Source organism: Sardina pilchardus, chromosome 2 (assembly GCF_963854185.1).
Source record: "Sardina pilchardus chromosome 2, fSarPil1.1, whole genome shotgun sequence".
Taxonomy (NCBI): domain Eukaryota; kingdom Metazoa; phylum Chordata; class Actinopteri; order Clupeiformes; family Clupeidae; genus Sardina; species Sardina pilchardus.
Window position 1 is genome coordinate 43,272,519 of NC_084995.1, and position 22,778 is coordinate 43,295,296.

Consider the following 22,778-nt stretch of genomic DNA (forward strand, 5'->3'; position numbering starts at 1 on the left):
CTTTTCAAAAGAATGATTTATTATCCTAATGACAGTGTTTTCATTTAGATCACTTCAAGGTCAGTATAAAAACACTTAATATAGAAAATACAAGTCTGCAGCTATATACACCATGTAGCACCAAGTTCTCCAACTTCAACAGCTGAATTCTAACCATATCAATCTCAAAGAGTAAACGGGCTAAAATTAATGCGTAACCGTAATGCACAGACTGACAGTAGTTCCAGAGCATGCGCCCTGAAGGGTCACCTCAGTGGACAGTGGAGGTATTCCGTGGCACCCCATTGGTGCCTGGTCATGTGTCCGTGACGACACATTCACACTGTCATACAGTGGAGTCCAGAAACTTCAACAAGATGTAATGAATAAACAATAAAGTGGCTTTACTTAGGACAGAAGACAAAAACACTTAATGCGTCCCTTTTAAAGAGCATTACTGGCAAAATTCAGTGTAACACCAGAGGTGACCGTAACCTCAGACATTTAGATCAGACACTGCTTTTCAGATTGTGAAGCTGTAACATGAATTTCAAACATTATACAAAATGACAAAACCGAGAAGGATCAGGAATCTGTGGCGTTAATGTGGGCATCATATCTGCTATACATTAACTGTGTTGATAAAGTTGATGTTTAATGAACATTTACAGTTAGCCTTGACGTTATCTAACTCTGTGAAAACACCTGCATGCCTGCTTCACGGCAGCCAGGCTTGGATTACTGCAAGATGAACCTGCTGCATTTGTGTACAGCTGTAGTATGGTTAAAATGAATTGTATGGCAAAAATTGTCCCCCTTAAAAAGAATCTTCAGAGCACCTTTGAGACTGAGAACAAGCACCATCACAGACTAAATGAGACTACTTAGGCAGATATGGTTAACATAGTTCCTCAGATTACACCAGCATAGGGATTTTTTTTTTTTTTTTTTTTTTTTTTTACAAGGTGCGTCTTTCTTACCATATCTCTATACCACAAATGTGTGCCAGTTAACACAGGATCTGAAGCTATCAACCTACAATGGGTGAAGAACTTTACAGTGGATTTAATCAAGAGGTAGGCAACTCTTACAGCAACAAGGAGGTACATAGATTTTCATCTAAACATAAAGCTTTGTATTTGAGAACATATGGTTGGCATTTCATGTCTTAAGTATGGGGTTTAATAATTACATAAGTCACAAGTCTTGAATGTGAAACAAAGAGGTGAAAAAATTGCACGGAGGAAAGATTCTACACTTGGGATAGTTTGAACACAACTAATAGGCTACATTTTGGTGGATGAAGACCACTGTTATTTAGGGGCATGCTCTGTGACAGCCTTTACGAATACGAACAGTTCCGTAATGGTCGGAAAAGGTCCGTAAACAATAAGCCTTGTAGATAATGTACACATTTAATAATTTCCAAGCCCAGAGAGAGGAGCTCGTTGGCAAGTTGTGTTTCTGAGACTGCGGGAGGGACGTGCTCCTAATCATTGCCAGCACAATGACAACCATGAGCAGAGCTCATTTACATTCATTTGCTACTTTCACTGTGCGTGATGAAAAACAAGCAAAAGTGAACTTGATTTTCCACCTTCCATTTACTAGGAGAGGGTTGCTACTTGTAAAATGAAGATGACACATACATACATACACCTAAAATACAATAAAGAATGGGACCAAAGAGAAAGGGACACTAAAAAAAAACAAGAAACTGGTCAATGAAACATATAAATAGTGCAACCATGATATAGTTCAACTTAGAAGTTATGCTACATTTTGCTTTCTGAGGTTCTGTGTCCTACTGCTCACCAATGTGTGAACACTACTGAAGGCACCTGGTTCACAGCCATGGGGATTCCAACTCACTTGGCCCTCCCTGAAAAACAATCAAACATGTTAGTGTTTGTAAGGAATCCCTACTGTATATTCCCTTGACTTCACTTGTTATTTATAACAGCTATTTATGGATAATCTTCTACAGGCTACAGTTAGTTAGCCAGTGGTTACCAAAGTGTGGGTAGGGGTTGAGGGGTTTAGTTTGGGGATGATGAAGTTGGTCCCCTTAGTAACCAAATACTATGATTATGTATGGCAGTGCTCTTACAGCATTAGTAGCCTGTCACTAACCTAGTAAGTAATGAGTGTGTACTTACTCTGTACTTCTATAAAACTGTCAGGACCAGCTGTTTAGCCTATAAGTTAGAAGGGATAGCTAGCAGTTATTAATTCAACAGACATGCAATGTGATCTGATTTAAGAATCATTCATAGCCAATATTAATAATAAAAAAACTATTTGATCCTGCCAGATTTGATCAGATTTAAGCTCAGCGCAAAACTGTTAAATAAAATGTTTAGCTGTTAATATTTAAGTTTTTCAAACCTTGCAAAGACTGTGGTGTTTGCGCTCATTGTCAAAGGGGGGCAATTGAAATCATACATTTGGGAACCACTGTATTAAGCAGCATACCAAGTACTGCTAGATACACTATCGATTTATCATAAGTTTACAACATTGCTAAACCTCAAGCCCTCTCTCCATTCATAGTATTTTAGAAAGGTAATTACCCAGCACAAAGTCACCCCACTTGGCTGCAGATAATCCCCGGCTGCTTCTGGATTGTCGTGCCGCTTTAGCAGGTGGTGACGCACTCGCACTGAGACTTCTGTGTTTGCCGCTGCTCACTCCTCTGTCTGACATCGGCGGCTCTTTTTGGAATGAGTGCGACTTCGGCTCCCCGGGGGGGCTTCTCGGCCTCCCCCCTTTCGCTGCTCCTCCACTTTGCAGCTCCTTGTGCTCAGCCGTTGTGCTGTACCTAGAGGGCAAGACATTGCAGGGCTCCACTGTGCAAATATTACATTCTTCAGCAGTCAGTTCGTTGTCTGGGGAATTGATCTTTTTCAGGAACACCCTGCACTCCTTCAGCGATTCAGGACTCCATGCTTTGGAGCTGATTCTCTCTTCCTTGGTCAGGGTTCCTGGGGTGTTCGTTCTCTCATCAGTTGCAAGGGGGGTTAAAGTGTCTAATGTTTGTGGAGGCGCAGATCCTTGCTCAACTGTAGGCTGGGGAACACTTGAAGCACAGGGCTCTTCACTCTCCGTCACAGAATCAGATGGCGTCTTCCTGTGACATCGCTGTCTAGTCTTCGTATTAAATTTTGACCTTACTCTGAGCAGGGTAGCTCTGTATTGCCCCCAAGTTGTTTCTCCAGGTTTTACACATTCATTTTGAGTGCGAGTAGATGTTTTTCCCAGAAGTCTTTTTAAAAGGAGGTGTTTTGCTTGTAATCTATTGCACATCATCTCCTGTGCTTGCTGGTGCATCTTGGGACTCTTTGGGAAAACTTTTGCAAATTTCTTCAAATGTTTTCTCAGCCTTTCTGCTTGGGGACTTGGACACACATTGGTTCTATTAGAGACCCTCATGGGATTGAAGTGCATGAATTCATATGGATTTTTAGCACTTGTCTTTTTAACAATTGCCAATGACTGGGTTTCTGTCGTCTGCATGAACCAAGCACACAAATTGTCCATGCTATAGTGCCTCTCAAAGAGCATCTGAACGGCCGATACAGGCATTTTCTTGGAGCCATTGGCCTTTGAAGATATTCTTGGTTTGAGATCGCCATTGTTGGTTTCGGTCACACCAGAGATCCAAGTGTTGGACATGAGTTTGATTCTCCTCTCAAATTCCTCATTTAAGGTTTTGGGTGATGCTGACGTGGGCCACCATTTCAAAGGCTCATTGGATGTAAATATAGAGTCTACAGACATGGCAGAAAACTGACTCATATCCTGCAAGTTGCCAACTGTTTTCACTGGGGGCTTAATTGAAAGTGCATCCTCTGTGGTTCCGTTCAAATGTCCATGCTTCTTGTTCTCGCTGTTGGCTTTGTTGAGGAGGACCTTGCGAGACCTACGCAACAATGCATTGCTGTGACTGAGGGATCTTGAGGTGGCAACTGAGTGTAGCAAGTAGATGGAAGGTTTTCTTTCTCTGACAGAGTGCCTAACTGCTATCCCTGGCACTTTTACTTCAGTACTTTCTTGACCGGAGACAGCAACAGTCTCTTTGCACTGGTCACCCTTCTCTGTGATTTTCTTTGGCTCTTTGGGAGTATTGTACTCCGAGAGAAGAGATCTTCTCCTAGGGGGGGACTCTTTCATCTCTCTATTCATGTGGATCTTCCGTTGCCTTGGGGACACTGTGGTAACGGTGACAGAAATACCTGAAATTTTCACCTTTGGCGGTCTCCCTGGCTTTCGAATAGCCAACGTGCTATTCTGCTTTTGACATTTTATATGACTGCTTGAGTGGGGCATGCATTTTCTTTCCTTTACTGGTCTGACGAAGTTTAATTCCTCTTGGTCTATGGGCATTTCAGGAAGGGGATCAGCATCTATGCCCTTCTTCTCCACACTATCAATTAACAGGTTCTTTGTGGAGTCATCACTGTGTTTTCCAAAATGGAAAGCTTCATTCACATGCTCTGTCTGCACATGACTCTCAGACACCAGTCTTCTATTCCGGCGTGATCGCCCATAGACAACAGTTATTTTGAGGTTTTTACTGGAACTGTCCTCATCACAGGAAGTGGCAACAGTTTTGTCCTTCATTGATTTGTCTGCATCTGTCAAAATAATTCCATCAGGGTCTAACAATTTACGTTTAGGTGGTCTACCAATGGGTCTCTTGGCTGGCTTTTGGATTTGAGGCCCTAATTTTTTGGGGCGACCAGGTCGTCTCTTCACAGGGGTTACTTCCCTATTGTGGGCCTCAGTGTTAGATGGAGCACACAGAGAAGCTATATCAGAAGCCAGAATACTTTTTGGAGACGTATTTTTATCTCTTTCGCTTTCAACAGGCTTTGGCGATGTGTTTGGTGCTCTGTGCTGGGTGTTGTCAGTGAACGCATTAGGCCTCCCCCAAGATGATTCCTCACAGGGATCAAATACTTCTCCTTTTAAGTGACCTGCTGTCGCAGATTTTAGGGTATATCGTAACCCTTCCTCCCCAATAACTGGCGACACAAACATTAGTTTTATTGGACTAGTATATTGCATTGCTGAAGGGTTCTTCTGTGACTCAGTATTCCGTTCACCTGCGTTTATGTCTAAGCGGTCATCTGTAGATACATCTTTCTCTGGACTTACTATCTGTACTGTCGAGGACTGTTTTTCTGGACTTCTGTTAAACGAGGTTTTACACTTTCTCGAGGGTCTAGTAAGGTTCGGACTGCTAGCTTCTTCAGTTTCTGAAGTCTGTGAGGTACAGCTATGTTTTGTTTCTTTCTGCTCTGGGGAATGGTGAAGTTGTTTGATTGAGGGAGCTGTTGAGGTCAATTCATTGTCTGAAGAATGTTCAACATTGGGAGGAATTTCAGTGCCAATTTCAGTGCCACATTTTGGAGGAGAGACTTGGTCTGTATTTTTTCTTGGAGTATTAACAATCTCTGCACTGGAGCTATCTTTGAGTGCATTATCTTTAGGTGTTCTGCGGATGAAAATGTTCTCAGAAAAGCATGCTGCAAAGTACATCTGTCTGGGTTCCGTAACGTATGAGGAGAAACGCTGAGGAGGAACAATATTTCGCCTTGATCTGGTAGGTTCAGCAGTATCAATCATGGAGAGACATTTCAATTTATCTCTGCTCTTTTTCTTTTTTGTCCCTGTGCTCTGTTTACACAACTCAATTTCACTGGGAGGGGATTCCTTTTCTTCATAATTGTTCCTTTCTGTTGCATGGTCACAAATATCTAAGTCGGGTTTCAGTGGGGCATGATTGTCTTGGAGAGTTTCCTGCATCTGCTGGTCTGTTTCCTTTGGAACTTGAACTTCAATCTCTAAGCTGGGAGGGAACTGTATTTCTGAGTGTGAGAGGGGTGCCGGGTTACACTGGGTGCTGTGAGCAGGTTTCTTCTTTTGCATGCCAAGTCGTCTCTTGCAGACAGGCGGGGTAAGTCTAGCGATATCCATTTTGATCTGTAGATTCTGTCTGCGTACTGACGGTTGATCTGGAGAAATGGACATGGCAGTAAGGGTTTCCTGTCTACTGCGTGAGCGTGTCTGAGGGGATCTGCTGTTGTTACTCTCGTGTTGCTGAAGAAGCTCGTCCAGGTCGTAATCGTTTTCCTTACTACTATGCAACACTGTTGTTATGATCTCTTTTAAGTGGACATCATCTTTGGACTCAGGACTCTGGCGGCCTGACAACGTTACATTTTCTTCTTCTTCTTGTGGTGTGATTGACTTGAGCTTTTCTGTAATTCTGTCAATAAGATCTCCCATTAAAGAGCCATGTTCTTCTAAAGGCTTCTTTAGATCACCTTTAAGGTCCAACTGAAGCTTTTCATCATCATCCATGCAGACAGCTTCCTGGTCAGTTTTGACAGACTGTGAGAAATCATTTGTTTCTTCCTCTAGAAAAGGTGGCTGCATACAATTGGACTTGCTCTCCAAAGTTTGGTTTAGAGAGTGGCTTTCGGTCATTTTCAAATCCGTGTCCATTGGCTTCGGTGAAAGTGGAGGCGGAGATGGACTGCGACGACTTTCTTGGGTGTTGAAGGGGGCTGGCTGGTGTTTTGTCTGTGTGGCCATGCTTCCCATGGTCTTAATGTGTGTGAAGCAGGGGTGATCTCTGCAGGCTTGATACGTGCATGATAGTGTCTCATGATGGCTGTGACATACTGCACAGGGAGTGCAGACCGTTTTGATGCAGTCGAGTGTGACGCTCGGACAGGACAGGCCATGAAGATTCTTCAGACAGACGCAGACGGAAGTAACTGGACATGTGGTGAGTTGGCAGGACCGCAGGCAGCAGGCACAACCACCTCCCCCCTCACACACCTTCCCCCCATTGGAGCAACACATAGACTCTGTAGAGGGAGTCTGTTGGTGGGAGTCCCTCAGACCCAATGACACCGTGTAGTCTTCATACACAAACTTCAGGATGCAGGAGAGAAGTCTTTTGTGGTAGGAGCACAGAGACAACAGGACCTTTTCCAAGATTGTGCCTCCGTCTTCAGATTTTATCCAAGATGTGTCCGTGTTCTCTACTTCTTGGACTTTCTCCTCATGTGTCTTCATGGAGCTATATAGATAAGAGTAAGATACACTGTTACACATTTATATTAATTGTGAAATGTAAACAAAAAAAAAAAGCTAATCTCGCCATTTTCTCCAGTTGTAATCTTGCCAATTTCTTAGTCTCCAATAACCTTGTTCAAATTAATATTTAGTAATCACTACTTAATGTAATGGAATTACAACCCAAACCAACCATTATTTTATATTATAATATAAATTGTAGCTAGACCATCATTTCACATTGAATGTTTTTGGAAGTTCAGAGACATGTCGGTGAATTGAACATAAATTAGTCCATTATTCGGAATACATGACTGGACAACAAATGAGACAGTAGGTTGAATCTTTTTTGTACTTTTTTTTCTTTTATTGACAAGTTGCAGAAGGCAGAGGATAAAGATTGTTGCAACGCTTAACTCAAAATCAACAATGTTTCTTAGATGGTATATCCACTGACTTCAAGATTTACAAACTGCTCATCTACAAAACAGGGCATAGGGGACTGTTAACACAAGGAAAAATCATGTCAATTTTTGCGAGCAACACATCCTAAAAACTTCAAAGTAAATTTCAATCTTACAAAAACATTTACCACTAAAACATTAACCAATTTAGCAAAAGGAGTTCAGTAGGATAAGAATGAATAGAAAACATTTGCTTTATTAATGGAGTGTCTAAAGAGAGGTAATATGTGATCAGACTGGGTTCAGTGTTGGAAAGAGTACAGTCTAGAACACCATCAAACTTTACAAACTTTTTCCTGATTAGCCCTGAATTGGAAATATTAAAAACAATCAAGAGAATAAAAGACACTCATGAAGTAATAATTTGCCACGTCACATGAAATGATTTTGGTTGACAGACATAAATTATTGTCAGGGGACTTTTTAGTGACTCTTTAGAGCTCACCATGTTAAAGCAAGGGGCAAATCTTTCAAATCGTTAAATAATGTAAGAGCATGGGAGCAAATGATGGGGAAATCAATTTAAATTGCATTGGGAAACATTTAAAAATCAGCTATGCATGCAATTGCAGTAAAACACGTCACGTTTCTGATGTGCAAGAGCATCAAAGTGCTTCCATACAAGTTACCATAACTGAAAAAGTTTCACAGATTCTGACCACGATAAATTAATAAATAATCAGCACTCACAACACAAAACATTTAGATATACCAATTACAGAACATAAATAATTTAGTCATTATAGTGCAATTGACTTATGCATAAATAACTGATTACCAATAAGTAGCTTTTTTTTTTAATATACCTGCATCAGTAAAAGAAACTAAAACCAGAGAAAGAAAAAAGGCTGTCACCGGTATATGAGGACTATTTCCACTGGGAAAATAAAAGACAGAGGTTGTGTCGGTACACTATTACTCGTTTCTCCGAGAAGCAATACAGTAATACTCGTACAATGTAGAGTAATCCATTGCTGATAGCTCCCATAAAGTTGCACTACACGGCTGAGTAGTGATTGTAAAGACAGGCACTGTTTTGTTATGAAAATTTGAGAGAACATTCAGTTGTTTATAGATTAAAATGCTATAGAATCTGAGGAGTTCAGAGTATTTTTTCCAGAAAGAGAGAAAAAGACAGCAACATGGAAACATACAAAATTCACAATACTACGACAAACACTTGAACGAGAGCGTCAGAAAAACTCTTGACGCACATCAGACTAATCTCATCATCCTTCATTTCAATTCAACTGCGTTGCATCTATATTCAGTCATCTCAGGTCCATGCGATACTTGATTTCTGTGGCATTTACAGTGAATGGTTCACAGCTAATACAAAAAAGAAAATTAAAAAGACACACTTAGGCGCCGCGGGCACCCAAGCGCATTTCCTGCAATCATAATGTTTCTGTAAAACTTACTATTAGCAGAGAAAGACAGAGAGAGAGAAAAGAAGACTGCATTAGCAAAAGAGAAAAGACATACAGACATCTCCTGAAAAGAGAATAAAGCAGCGTTGTGTTGATGTATGATGCGACCCTGAACTGTTATTTTGGTTACAGCAGATAGATAATGCAATGGCGCCCGTTTACACAGAGAAAAAGCACTGTTATGAATAAAGATACATTTTACATAGACATTTAAATTCAAGCAGCGGAGTGGTAGCTCAGTGAGGTTTGCAGTAGAAGAGTGCAGAAAAAAAAGTCATAAATATGCATTTATAATAGATTCTTTTTAAAACGGCTCACATTCACAAGACCTTACCATTCTCAAGCTCTGTCTTTTTTTTAAAAGATCTGTGCACATTTCAAACATGCTCTATGATGCATTCCAACCTTTGCTAGTGTATATTTTACAAAATGAAATGTGGTGATGAAACAAGTATGGGCTTGAGTAATATTAAAAAGACACCTGGGTCTGTTTTCCTTAAAGTAAACCTGTAAAAAACTTTAAAACGTTGGGTTCTCTTTTGCTACTAAAAACAACAAATATTTCTGACATTTTAGCTTACAGGAATCTGACTACTAAACTAGAAATAAGAAATGGCTGGACAACTGGCATTAAATGCTCCTCCCTGCTCTAATTTCTCCTCTGAATTAAAACTGCCTTTAGGTCCATGATAACCATCAACACTGACTTTAAGTCTTCAGTATAAGGGCTAACTGGTTACCCAATGTATAAGCTGCACATGACAATCATTAATGCTCAAGGAAGCTTAAGTTACAGAGGATCCTAAATATGTCCAGACTTAAGATGCAAAAGCTACAACTGAAAGAAATAAAAATTTTAACAGTGTTTACTCATAGTTGCGTATATATATAGATTCAATTCCACAGTGAAAACCCTGAATAGACTTTAAGTGTTGTGACTCTTGTTTTTCATGTAAGCATATAAGCTGTAGAGGTTTGAATATTTCAAGTGTTACAGTGTGACTTGAGGAACTGCGGTGTGTTCAGAAGTGTCTGGAGGCGGCGGTCGTCCCTGAGTTGGCTGCCCCCATCTGGCCCTGCTCCAGTGACCTGAGCTTCTTTTTGGGCGGGGTTTTCAGCGTGCCCGTCCGCTCCTTCACTTTGTACTCCAGGGTGCTGTGAGGTACTCCGTAGACTCCTTGTGCTTTCGACACGCTCATCTTCCCGGTCATCACCATGGTGATGGCCTCTTCCAGGATGTCGTGGTCGTACTGCCGGTAGCGGCCGCGCTTCTTCCGCGGCTGCTTGTTGTCTCCCCGCCGATCGCCCCCGTCGTCTGCGTCCTCGGAGCCTCCGGCACTCTTGGCGTTGCGGCTGCTCTGGAGGCAGAGGGTGGGGGGCAGGTCGGCCTGCAGCAGGCACGACTCCATGCCCGTCTGGAGCAGCGCCGGGGGGTACTCCAGCTGCGCCTGCTTGGGCAGGATGGTCTTGAGCTTGTGGTACATGGCAGAGGCGTCGGCGGTGGACGAGGCTTTGGAGGCCTGGTGGTACATGGCGTCCGCCAGCTCCACCTGGTGCTTGGGCTGGGCTCCGTGGCGCACCTGAGGGATTTTGATTTGCAAGGCTGCGGGGCTGTTGGGAGGCGTCGGAGTGTCGGCGGCGAACAAGCTCTCGTTCTTGTCTCGCAGCTGACTGACCATCTTCTGCAGAGTGAGCTGATGTAGGTACGAGGTAGCCGCGGGGAGACGGAACTCTGCGGTCTCCGCTGATATCTTGCCCAGATCGGTGCGGGAGGACTGGGCGCGCGCCCACGCCGCTACTCGCTGGAGCACCAGCCGAGCCTCACGGCTCTGCCACATGGCGCCGTCCAGGCAGCTGTCCTGGCCGATGCTGCGCAACACTCCCGTTCCCTCGTACGCTAAGGCCTCCAGCTGAAGAAGCAAGGTTCTCTGAGGTATCCCGTAAAGAATGGCTGCTTTTTGAATATCCAGTGATCCTGACTGAACATCTTTCAAAGCCTTTGAGAGCAGACCCTCTGAGAACTCAGAGCTGCGTTCCAAATAGTCCTCTCTCTCTCTCTGCAGTCTCCTAAGGAGGGGGAGAGGGTGGATGGAAGGAAACGGAGGGGGGGTATGATGAGCTGACCAATGACAAGACTTGCACTCAGGGTCCACTCCTTTATGCCTTGCCCAATGTTTGGGGGTAACATCACTGCTTCCCACTGGTCTGCTCTGAGTTGTGGGGCTTAAATAATTTTTGTTCAGATCGTTTTTTGTTTTTTTGTTTTTTAATTAAAAAGGATGCAAACGATACTTCCTGGAAGGATAGTTTCTTGTCAATTGTGTGCTGAAACACAAACTTCTACAATACGGTCGCACTTCCAGTATCTTTGCAAGAGGTGCAGCTGTGTGAACAGCTGCGTGGCAAGACTCCTATATCTGTCGAGGTTATTTTGTTTGGAAATAGTGGCGAGTGCGTACATACATCAGTATGATGACAATAAAGAAATTAATAAACAAAAATAAATTCAGTGAGCCGTACAGAGTCCTGTACTGCTGCTAACAAATGTGACGTTACCTCCGAACAAGCAATAAAAGAGTCAACCCTTTGCAGTGCAACAGGAGAATCAAACAAACAATAAAAACCCTTCAAAATCTAACCCTACATCTAAACGTTGGTGACTAAGGTCAATTCCAAAAGTTGGATTACATTTTATGTTAGCTACTCTACACAAGATACACAATCAATCAGTCAGAATGCAAAAAAATGCACGGTAGCTTTGACTTTCTCAAACATAGTTGATAAAAATGTAATCCAACGGTGCATTCAACACCAACCATTTCAAAGCAGACATAATACATGGCACTGGAGATTCCAGTGATTCCACAGGTCTCAGCCAAAACACATGGGCTGACCTACTACGGCTGATGTACAGGGAGCTTTCCAATAAAGAAGTACAAGAGGAAGTGTACTCACCCTGAGGCTTTTGGAGAGGATGCAGTGGATGAGCCACCTGTTTTCTTTCTTGAGAGATCAAGAACACCATCTGCTAGGGATGAGAATATGCCATTTGAAATTCAATTTCAATTAAATTGTATTCATTTATACAGTGCCATTAACAGTTCGGCGGCGATATAGGTAGCGGGAAGCTACATCACAGCAAGACCTCTCCAGTGAAGTGAAATTGAGTAAACCAATCACATGCAGCAGTGTTAATTCTAATCTATCTATCTTTTATTAATTAACTTCAGCCAGACTCTGCCCACGTTGTGCCTCTGACTGTGCTCTGGCCAAAATGTGCACACACTGTTGGCAAATTACGCCGTCAAACTCGCACCCTTTGTCTCAAAACAGTTTGCAGAGCACAAGGCTAAATCTGCTTTAAGGTCTGCTGGCTACTGCAATTTTTTCAATCAAGTGTAGACTCTGTTACAATGTGCTTGTCTCCAGGCACAGTTATCTGAAGACATAATATACTGTGCATTCAGAACAGTGAGCAACAACAATACGACCAGGGCAAATCAGGAAGCTTCTCTGACTTCCTGTCAATCGGTCTTCATGCACATAGAGTATGATCATGGGGAATATGCCACGAGGGATGGTCTTTGTAAGCAGTCAATTGCAAAAGTAATGCTACACTTCACATACAAAAGCAGGCCTTAATTTGGAGTGTCAATGAATTTCAGACCCAACATCAAAATCTCACGCAGGGGAAACAAAGAACACATTTAGGGCATACCGACCTACCAAAAGAACAGACACCAATGCGTACTGCACTGCAACCCAGCTCCCTACTTGTTAAATCAATGGTATTCTGGATGTAATGACAAGTCTGATGGGCTAAACATACTTTCAAAGCAAGGAAATTAGCAAATAAGGATAATATTTTGCTTTTAGTTCAAAATTATGTTTTGTGTGTGTCTTGTCTAGATCATAGCCCCTGTCAAAAAATTCAATTTTGAAACAACCAATGTTTCGCCTTTAAATTTCTAATAAAGCTCAAAACATAAGACCATGAATAGGATTTCAGCATTAGTTAAGTTGGATATAAATCAATAGATTTGCAAGTGCGTCAAAGTATTACTGTATATCATGCTTTGTTTAGCAATTCATATTCATATATTGGTTTGCCGTGAACGCAATTGCAACACCGCAAATGTTGAGGAATTTAGCCATATTTGTGGCATGTGAGCTTATGCATAAATGGGATAATCCAGGGTCAAATGTCCCCATGCTGACAAACCATGTTAAGACCAGGACCTGAATAACATGGCTTTTCACTCACTGGTCTGAACCATACAATAATCAGGTATAGGCTTACAAAGAGGCTTTTGAATATACTGCTGCACAACATTTCATTAAAAGCGTCTTGGCGTTCTGATTTCCTCCCCTTACCTTGATCCATCTCCAGGTGTGTGCGGCTCACAGTGAGGTCCAGGGGGGCGTCCTCGTCAGGCCGGTCAGGGATACTGCAGTGTGCGGAGATAACGGAGTCCACAGAGAAGCCATTCCTGCCCTCCTGCTGGCTCTTGGACGCATACTCAACAGCGAACTGATGGATCATTTTCCTCATCAGTTCTCGAGCCACATGGGGAATGTTTGAATCACAGCTCTGAGGCGAGTCTATTGCAAACACACACACACACACAAAAGCAGATAGAGGTGCCTTATAATTATTTTTCTTATCTTAAAACATCTAGTTTTTCGCATGGCAAAAAGTGATTATTTCAATAATAATTCATCCCTGACTCTGACTAATGTCAGCATGTTAACACAAGTACCTTTCTTGCAAAAGACTGAGTTGAGGAATCGCTCTGCTTGGCACTGGATCTTCTCAGTGTTGGACTGGCCCTGAGGTGGAGGTGTATCTGGGCAGGGGGGGGACTGAGGCGAGGCAACTGTGGGATTATGGTCCTGTTTAAGAGGGGAAACGAATGGAGGGTGCAATTACTGACCACTGTTGCTGTTGTTGTTGTTGTTGTTTTGTGTCTAAAATTAAGTCATCAAAGGCTAAATAATAACATTAATAACATTATTGTTATTAAGACCAACATTTAAAAAAGAAAAAAAACATAGTCTCACTTACACTTAGTTTTTCAAGCTGAAGATTGCAAAATGAACATCTTGCATCTTCTGACCAATCATCAACGGCATCTGGTTCACAGTCTGCAGAACAGCAAAACGAACATACATTTGCCTTTTTCTTTCAGCCAAAACATAATGATGTAGCCTAAAGTATGTCACACAACATTATATGCCGAAGGCTTGACGCTTGTATTTCTTCGGTGAATATGGGACAAAATATGTGCTTAATTAACCTTCATTCCATTCACACACGCAGATACACAGACTCACCTTCAAAAATACTGAGATCTCTGAGGAACCTTGGTCCATATATTCCTTCCAGTATGCTTTCAAATCCTAGAATTGTATAGTGGCAAGTTAAATTTGAACAGCCGGCAAATCACATTTCAATAAGCCACGCTCTGGAAATATTTGCTATAATAAATATGCACAGAAATAGACTACAACCTTTACGTTCTGAGTGTGCAACATGTTTGCATTTCTTTTAATGTTTTCATGTTCTTTTAATGCTAACGTTACCTATATCATATGCCAATGTCCCAAACATCCAAGCTGCTGCTAACGTTAATATTATTCTACGATACCGGTTGTTTTTATCAATTACCAATCTTCATGCATGTGTGTTTTCGAAATTGTACAGCCTCTTATACAAGCTTCCTAAAACGTTGATATCTGACCTTCGACATAAATAAAATAAGTTAACGCCTTAATCGCTTGTTGTTGTGAACGTCATGTGGCTAAACCATTCTGTCAGAAACATTGGCTGCCGTTTATCTATATAAACAAACCCAACCCGTTATACGAGCTCGGAACGAAAACTTCAGTGATGTAAGTGCATGCATAGTCCAAAATTAAAACGTGAATCCCAAATACCCGCAGAGGTTATGGTTGTTGACATTAACGTTGGTCGACATCGAAAAATATTGGCAATGCGATACCCTTAACATTACCAATGTTAACGTTGACAAGTACCGCACAATTTTACTGTCCGGGTGTCAATCCAATCCAAGCCAAGGCAAGTTCACTTTTAATTTATGAAACATCGAGAATAAAAATGCGTTGGGTAACCCAATTGCACAAATGCCTCAAGAGAGGTTGATCCCCTAATGTTCATCAAGGCAAGTAACGATAACGTTAAAACAACCTTGGCTAACGTTTGTTCAATTCCAACTCGCACAGTGTTGACAACTACGCTTTTGTTATTCTCCCTTACAATATCTCTTTGTAAGGTGGGCTGACTGGGTTGCTAAATTGCTTTCGCTTCGGTGTATTATATAGCCATGTCATCTAAATCCAATTCGTGAAGTTAGCAAATGTTAGCTAGGTTAAGTTAACGTTTGTATACCAGAGCAACGCAAGGGAAACTGCTCCTGGAAAACTGTTGACTGGTTAACATAACGTTAAAATTAGTTTGCTAAGTAACACCGATTAAGATAAACACGCTTGACATGGTATGCATTCACTAGTAAATGATTCGAAAATAAACGGCACTAACGATACTTCCTATTGGAAGCCCGAGGAGTCAGCAGGACAAAGAAAATGGAGTGGACAGGCTTAATACTAAGTGAGCTAGCTGCGTTAGCTTCATCATTGCAGCAACGCTTGAAATTGGGCTAAGGTTAATTTAGCTAGCTCGCTAGTCGCTACTGACGCTCAGTCGTTCATTGGCTATGCGCTAGCTAGCAAGCAATCTAGCAACCAAGCCAAAACAGCAGCCGGGTGCAAAGAAAATCGAAGTTATATGCATCGCACCGTATCGGTGCACACATTTTAAACAAACCAGTATGAAATAGGTGTAATCTTACCCACACAATGTATCAACTTGTGCCGCCAAGAATCGAGTTCCCGCCGGAACCCTTTTCTTTCTGCCGTGCATTTGGAGCTACGGCACTGGGTAGCCATTCTGCCCGTCCTTCCCCTGTTCTCTAGCTCTCTGCACGTGACGTCACACAACGTCACCCTAAATCCCAGTTGTAGTTGATCGACACGTGTCAAATAAACGCTCAAGAAGTAAACAAAGCTTTTGCACTGCAGCCCCAGTACTCCAGTGTCTGATTTGTCAGAGGTTTCTTCTGTCTCCTGCTTAAGTAGAAGGTCTAGGCTAGGAGGTTGAACACCACATGGAGGTATATGCTTAATTATTGTTTCTTAACTTCCTCACAACATTTAGCTCAAATTTGCAGCACCTCAAATTTGCAATTGCGAAAAGACGAGCATGAGCCTGTTGACTAATTCGTATTCCAATGAAGGATAATAGGATTTAGTCGACTTCGTCGTGGATAAGTTGTGACATACTGCCTTTTCTTTTCTCTGACAGAATCACATGGGCCCTGCCCCTGCCTGATCATTTCAAGTAGTTTCAAGGTTGCTAATGCATTTGTACCATAAAAGCACAGTAGGCCTAACATAATCGCCAGGTATTCTGGAGACTGCAACATGCAAAGATAATATGGCAGCATTATATAATTTTTATTCAACTATTAAACTATTTAACCATATTTTCCATAACCATATGATCTCCAATCTATATAGGCCAGAGGGCATGAATAGCACATAATTTCTGCAACACATAGGCCTATACTATGAGCATGTTTTGAAGCAGCATGTCCTTGCATAAACCACAGGAGTCCAGCTATCCTGTGAAAGCATATTCACTCCATCGTAGAACTAGCTCAAAAAGCAGATGGTGCTCTCTGTGTACTCTCACGCATAGGGCAATCTAGTGTCCAGAACTGACTGATCTAAAGACAGGTTAAGTTCAGATAGAGTAGGCTATGTGCAAATGTGCATAACACGCATCTTCTCACTGCCTTAATGCTGCTAGGGGTGTGCTATAGTAAATGGTGTTTTGCACAGGGACCAGTTTGCCTATTAAAATAGTTTGATTTGCAGCATTATACATCCACAAGCAAGCCTAGGGTGGGTGGGCTTAAGACTGAATGAAATGAAATGAAATGGCCCATGGGATGCAGTTTAACCTATCCTGTTTCAAACAGTAATGCCTAGGTGGGGGATGGGTAGGAAAATAAAATGTCTTTGTTGTTTGTCAATTTGTTAAGTATCTGCGTGTTTAAAAAAAAAAATGAAGCAATTACATGAATAATGAAATAATAAACTGGATATCTTACTTTTCACTCACACATAAAAAGCAGTAGACCTTTGTCCAGAGATAGTGATTTTGTTGAGCCCCGAATGTGAACTAGGTGTACCGTGCAAATGCAAGCTTTTGCTGTATTATTGAAATGACACCAAATTAGCAGTTTAGATATGGCAAATGAAGAAATTAAAATGTTTGAACAAAGGCTTTTCAATGATTAGATTCATAATATAGATCAACTTTTGTTTTTTTTGTTTTAGTTTTTTAAAAATATAATATTTGTTTCTAACTCTCAGCAGAATGTCAGCTTTTAATTTACTGTCTATCATACTTAAACGTTAATTACATGGACATATTTAGTCACGGTATGAATTGATTACACTGAATTAGTATCCCAAAGCTGTACAATATTCCATGCTCCAAGTGACGACGTGTATCCATGGTTCATGTGCTTCTGAAGCTAATCATATTCCTTTATGTGGTGGTGGGGCTGATCAAAAAAAGCAACCTTCCCCTCCCCCTTCAACCACCGCCCACTCTCTTTCGGTGTATACACGAGTGAGACATCTGCACATGTTTCATTTGGTCAAGCCAGCCATTCTGAAATATCACTGCAAACATAACAGCATAAACACGTGGCATACAACAGAAACGATCAGAAATGGCTCAGTTTTCATTCGACTTCATTGACTCGTTATGTGGCATTGTGTAGCCTACACAAACTGAACGCATGATCTCTTTGTGTCTGAGATTATTATTCATGCCTTGATGTGTCTATAGCAATCATGTGTGCTCAGCTCGCCTCCTGTCTCTTCCTGGTCTCTAGGGTGATGAGGACTGAGGAGGGTGGGGGAGGGTGTTTGGGAGCCAGTGTGACTCCAACACACACACTGGGACAAAGGTCATACCCACCTGCAGATGCCTCATAAACTTTAGGAACATCATAAACATCCGCCATGAGCTCTACTGGGTGGAAAACATTTATTCCATTTCATTTACGTGAAGAAAGCACAGGTTAGAGACAGCATTGTCAGTTGCTCCAAATTAGCACATTGAGGATAGTCATAACATTTTTGCCTGAGGGATCTGATTTCCCTGTTCGTGAAGAATTCCAAGTTCATTTTTCAATTAGGACAAAGCTCTAAGGAGAGAGAGGCACACAAAAAAAGGGAGGACAAAGAATACGTAAAAGCCAGAGACCTAGCGACAGACTTTGATCACTTGCTCTGCAGGAATGTGTTCATTGGCTGTGCAAAAAACAATCATCTCCACTCTCATTCTCAGTGCTGTGGCCACATGTAGCCTACTGCACAAGCACCAGTAACAAGTCTCAGACAATGTCCTGCTCGCCTTTTGATCCATCTTCATCTTACTTTCATATAGTCATTTTGTGGAAGTTTGGTTGAAAAAAAAGTTAATGTTTTCATGTTCAAAACTGAAGCTTGTTAAAATGCACACCATTTCACTCGCAATCGTAAGCAGTAACTGCCATTAATTGGGAGATTTTCACAAGGTCAAAAGCTGCCATTCTGCATCAGTATGGCTTCCAGAATAATAATGTGTTAGTTAGATACAACACAGACTCACTCCCTTAGGAAATTTCCCTCTGATCTTTGCAGCTCCTTTGCCATGGTAACAGTATCTACGGTAATTTTGAAGGTCTTGTTGGTTTTGTACTCTGTGTATTTGCACGTGTAGGGACCAGTAAAAATAGCTGTAAAGTGCAAGAAGAAAAAGCCAAAGACATTTGAAAAGGACATGACACAAGTTTGATGTTGAATGTATCAAATCAAAATTCATGAACAAACAGCATAAATTTGGCTTATGTCTTCTTTTTCAGTTGTCTAATGGCAAATATGTTTCCATCCAGTCATCAGGGGGTTGCTTTGGGACTATGCATGAATCTTTTTTTTTTTTTTTAAGCAATCTATTCCAAGGTTTGGGCACCACTTTCATCTCTTTGTCTGGCTACGTCCTGCATTTAGCAGTGATTTGAATTCGGTCAGGTCAGTGGGTGCATGAAATATGTTATAGATTTTCTGATAGATAGTGAGCCCTTGTCAATGCTTTAACTTGTGCTTTGGTTCACAGGCACATGAAGCACATCAGGCTATTTGAAGATAAACCTTTACTTTGAGATAGATTGCGATTAATGATCCGTTTTTGTATCCTAATTATAGTTTTTGTATCCTATTTTCAGAAGAAAAAAAGGTCATAGATATTTTCTCTCTCTCTCTCTCTCTCAGCATTTGAACTGATCATATTGTAATTTGTTTAGGGCTTAAACACCTTCATGTTGATCACAGATTCAGTTTTTTTGTTTGCTTTTACCCCTCATGCATTTCATAGATAAATAGTCTCTGTGGTGAAATATGGTCAAAAGGACTAAGCATTCTATGACACTTTCAGGCACTTACCTTTTGACTAAAGGCGGGAATGAACGTGTAGCATTGAAACTAATACTCCTCTCTCATTTACTGAACCTGTGTGTCTCTACTGTCAGTGGCAAAAGGGTATTAAAAACCATATGGACCATAATCTGACACTACTTATATAGGCCTATATCTGTACAGAAAAGGATAATAGCCTGTAGCCTATATAAAGACGGCAAGAAATGGCCTGTATGGAAAAATAATTGCTGTGAAATAACAAAAATATATAATTGTATATCTGATCACTTGGTACTATGCCTTCATTCTCCAATCTGATTGATTTGACATTTGACCTACAGCTTTTCCAAAATAAAGGTCTTCCCTTTTCATTATAGCCGTTCATGTTAATAAAAAAAAATCAGATGAAGCAAGCAAACCATGATCCTTTCCCAGAGAGGAAAGGGTTAAAGATCATTTCTGCTTCTATTGTACTGTGAAACTGAACAAATAAATGTTTTATTATTTGAAGTGTGGATAATAATTGGCTGCTGTGCCGAAATGGAAATGAATGCAATAACTGTCTCTCAGCTCTCATGCTGAATATGCTTTGATACCCAAATGTGGTGATAAAGATAATTGCACAAAGACCAAGGATGAAGTCCTTGTTGGATAAAATTGCTCTGAAAACATGAAATGATTAAAAGAAGTATAAATCAAATATCCTTTAATTTATTTTTCATTAAAAATCTGTATCGGTCATTGTACCTGATGGAAAAGAGGCCCAAATATTTTAACTCTCTAATACATACCATAATAGCCTACAGGTTGTACTATTCTGTTTCAGGCCATACCTACAGACAACATGGATATGGATGGACAAATTAAATAGGTTTATTTTGCACTCAAAATGGTCGCTTGTCGCTTAATTCAAATGTACAAAAATAATATGAAAAATGTTGACGGCTTTTATTTTTAAAGTATTTTTTGAATTATTATTACTAATGGGTAAAAACATTGCAGGTCCTATTAGGCAAGGGATTCACCCGCAAAAGGATTAATAGTGAATGTTTTTTCATCAGACTGTACATTTCACTGTATATTTGGAAGGTGCCGGTGCTTGAAGGGGGATTGTATACATATAGCCATGTTTTGGGCCTGAATAAGTGAACACAAGAATTAGAATTCTGTAAGTATGGCCACTTCATGGAGAAACAACCTGTCTCATGAACTCTACAGTAATGCATTGGCATGCATGACAAGATCTGAGTCTTATTTAGCTAAAGCCAATTTTCTATATTAATAATTCATTCTTACACAGCTATGACGAGTGCTCTTTTCTATGTACCATATTTAATATCACACATATTTTGTGCTGCATTAATTTTGTATTAAATTGTTCCGCAGTGTGAACATCACAATGTAAGGAAGATTGGATTTTCAAAGAGTATTTATGTGATCTGATAGTGTAGAATAAAACAGTGACTCTTACTTCCCCCTAGTGGTACAAACAATGCTCTTGTGGAATTTAATAATGGTGCTATTATAATATCTTCATTTTAAATGAACATATCTCAACGGAAAAAAATGTTTCACTTGGGCATTTTCTAGTAGATTGTTTTTCTTTTCAACGTGAGGAAAATTCTAAAAGAAAATTCAACAGAGTGATACCAAATATTAAGCAAATGTACAGGCATGGATGGGAACTGAAAAGGGATGGTTTACCTGTGTGATGTATGCTGTTATGAAGAGGCCCAACTGTTTTTTTTGTTTGTTGTCTGGTAATTCACCTGAGGAAGGTCTATGACCGAAACGTTGTAAATAAATATGCATGCGTAATGGGCAGTGTGCGGGATTTTCTTTCACATGTTTGTTTTCTGGTATTCATGTTAAATTGCATGCCTGACATTTTAGGTCATTGCCATGTTCATGTGTGCAGTCTGTGATCAGTATTGGACTTTGCATGAATAGCCTTCCAAAATTAGCCACGGGTAATGACCTATGGCCAGTCTTCACACTATTAACTGCCGTTACATGAGAAATAAAAATTGAGTACTGGGCAGTCCACAATGGGTGATTGACTGGATGACTTTGCAAGAGTTTATGCAAGAATACACTAAGCTTATGCTGACCCTGGCAAAAGCCAACATTATGATGGGTCTGGAAAGCGTGAAACAGGTCCCCACATCCTTTCATGGCTGTGAATCTGTTCTCCAGCTCAACATGTTTTTGTTATCGTTTGCGGCTCAGACAGCTTGCAAAGCCATCAGCGTCAGCACGGGCCGTCCCTGGACGCCTGGTCAGAGCATCAATCAAGAGACCTTATTTTATCCTCCATGCTCTACCATTTCAGTTCCCTTTCACCTGATGGCACGTCAGAGGATCTTCAGGACTGGTCAGTGAAGGACTGAATTGAGCTCAGTTCTGTCCAGTAACCTCTCAGCACCATAACAGCATTGGGCCCTAACAGCGCTAACTTACAGAACAGTGCTGTGTTTGGCCTACCTACAGGGCTTGCTCACTGCTGTGCTGTAAATCACTGGAAGTGCAGTTGCAGAAACAGATAAAACTCCTGGCAAGTAGGGCCAGGCTGTGGTGTTTGAAAGAATGTGCTAACATGACTGTTGAGAGAAAAAGCAACCGCTCACACAATTTTGAGCTCTGGAGAAGCCAACTATTTGATGAGGCATCGGCATTCTGAATTACAATCATCGTGCTCAAATGTTTATGAAAAGAAAAATGAACCAAAATTGTACAAAACGATAAACCTACACACTTTCTGGGTCTTGGCTTTCTGTGTCTACTTGCTGTTGCGCACTGCTTGCAATTTTCTACTATCCACTAGATGGCACTGGAGTACCATGTACGTTCACTCACACTTTTGCTATCTGGGCAAACGTAACTTTCTAATATTGTCAACAGTCAAATGCTATCACAGAGCTTAAAGTCAGTAGGCCTATGGCCCAGACAAATAGAGTTATAGTTCTAAAAGGATGTATGGATTACATGCAATCACTTCACAAACGGTGACAGACAATGGAAAAAAAATAATTAATTCAATTTAATGTTAAATGAAATGACTTTGTGTGTGTGTGTGTGTCTGTGCCTATGTCAGGAAAGATGCATGGTCATATGTCAGGAGAGATGGAGAACACGATGTAGCAGTAAGCACCTGGAACTTGTTTTGGTGTTCAGGTGATGGCAGCAGCCCAGTGGGCATCTTCTACCTTTTTTCAGCTCCATTATCCCCACAAATAAGTCCCAGATCTCCAACCCATTCGAT

The 22,778-nt window shown here is 41.1% G+C and overlaps 1 protein-coding gene across 5 annotated transcripts; it reads right to left on the bottom strand.

The window, feature by feature from the left end:
• Nucleotide 1: 1 nt before the first annotated feature.
• Nucleotides 2-15,955, bottom strand: lcorl (ligand dependent nuclear receptor corepressor-like). 5 transcript variants are annotated; one of them, XM_062530710.1, is made up of 9 exons: nucleotides 15,835-15,955; nucleotides 14,300-14,365; nucleotides 14,031-14,110; nucleotides 13,726-13,858; nucleotides 13,340-13,567; nucleotides 11,921-11,993; nucleotides 2,553-7,075; nucleotides 2,139-2,177; nucleotides 2-1,861 (listed from the first exon to the last, which is right to left on the bottom strand). In XM_062530710.1, the coding sequence occupies exons 1-8, from the start codon at nucleotides 15,929-15,931 to the stop codon at nucleotides 2,173-2,175; spliced, it is 5,205 nt and encodes a 1,734-aa protein (XP_062386694.1). In that variant the 5' UTR covers nucleotides 15,932-15,955; the 3' UTR covers nucleotides 2-1,861; nucleotides 2,139-2,172. The 5 variants fall into 5 exon arrangements, with proteins under 5 accessions (XP_062386694.1, XP_062386693.1, XP_062386692.1 ...); XM_062530709.1 differs by lacking the exon at nucleotides 2,139-2,177 and having other exon boundaries at nucleotides 11,921-11,990; XM_062530708.1 differs by lacking the exon at nucleotides 2,139-2,177.
• Nucleotides 15,956-22,778: the final 6,823 nt, after the last annotated feature.

Bases quoted from the DNA above. Each gene is read 5' to 3' on its own strand.
- lcorl (XM_062530708.1), bottom strand. From the start codon at position 15,931: ATGGCTACCCAGTGCCGTAGCTCCAAATGCACGGCAGAAAGAAAAGGG. The intron at 14,111-14,299 runs GTGAGTCTGTGT...GCTGTTCTGCAG, and splicing joins AGATCTCAGTATTTTTGAAG to ACTGTGAACCAGATGCCGTT. The intron at 13,859-14,030 runs GTAAGTGAGACT...CCTCTTAAACAG, and splicing joins TTCAGCTTGAAAAACTAAGT to GACCATAATCCCACAGTTGC.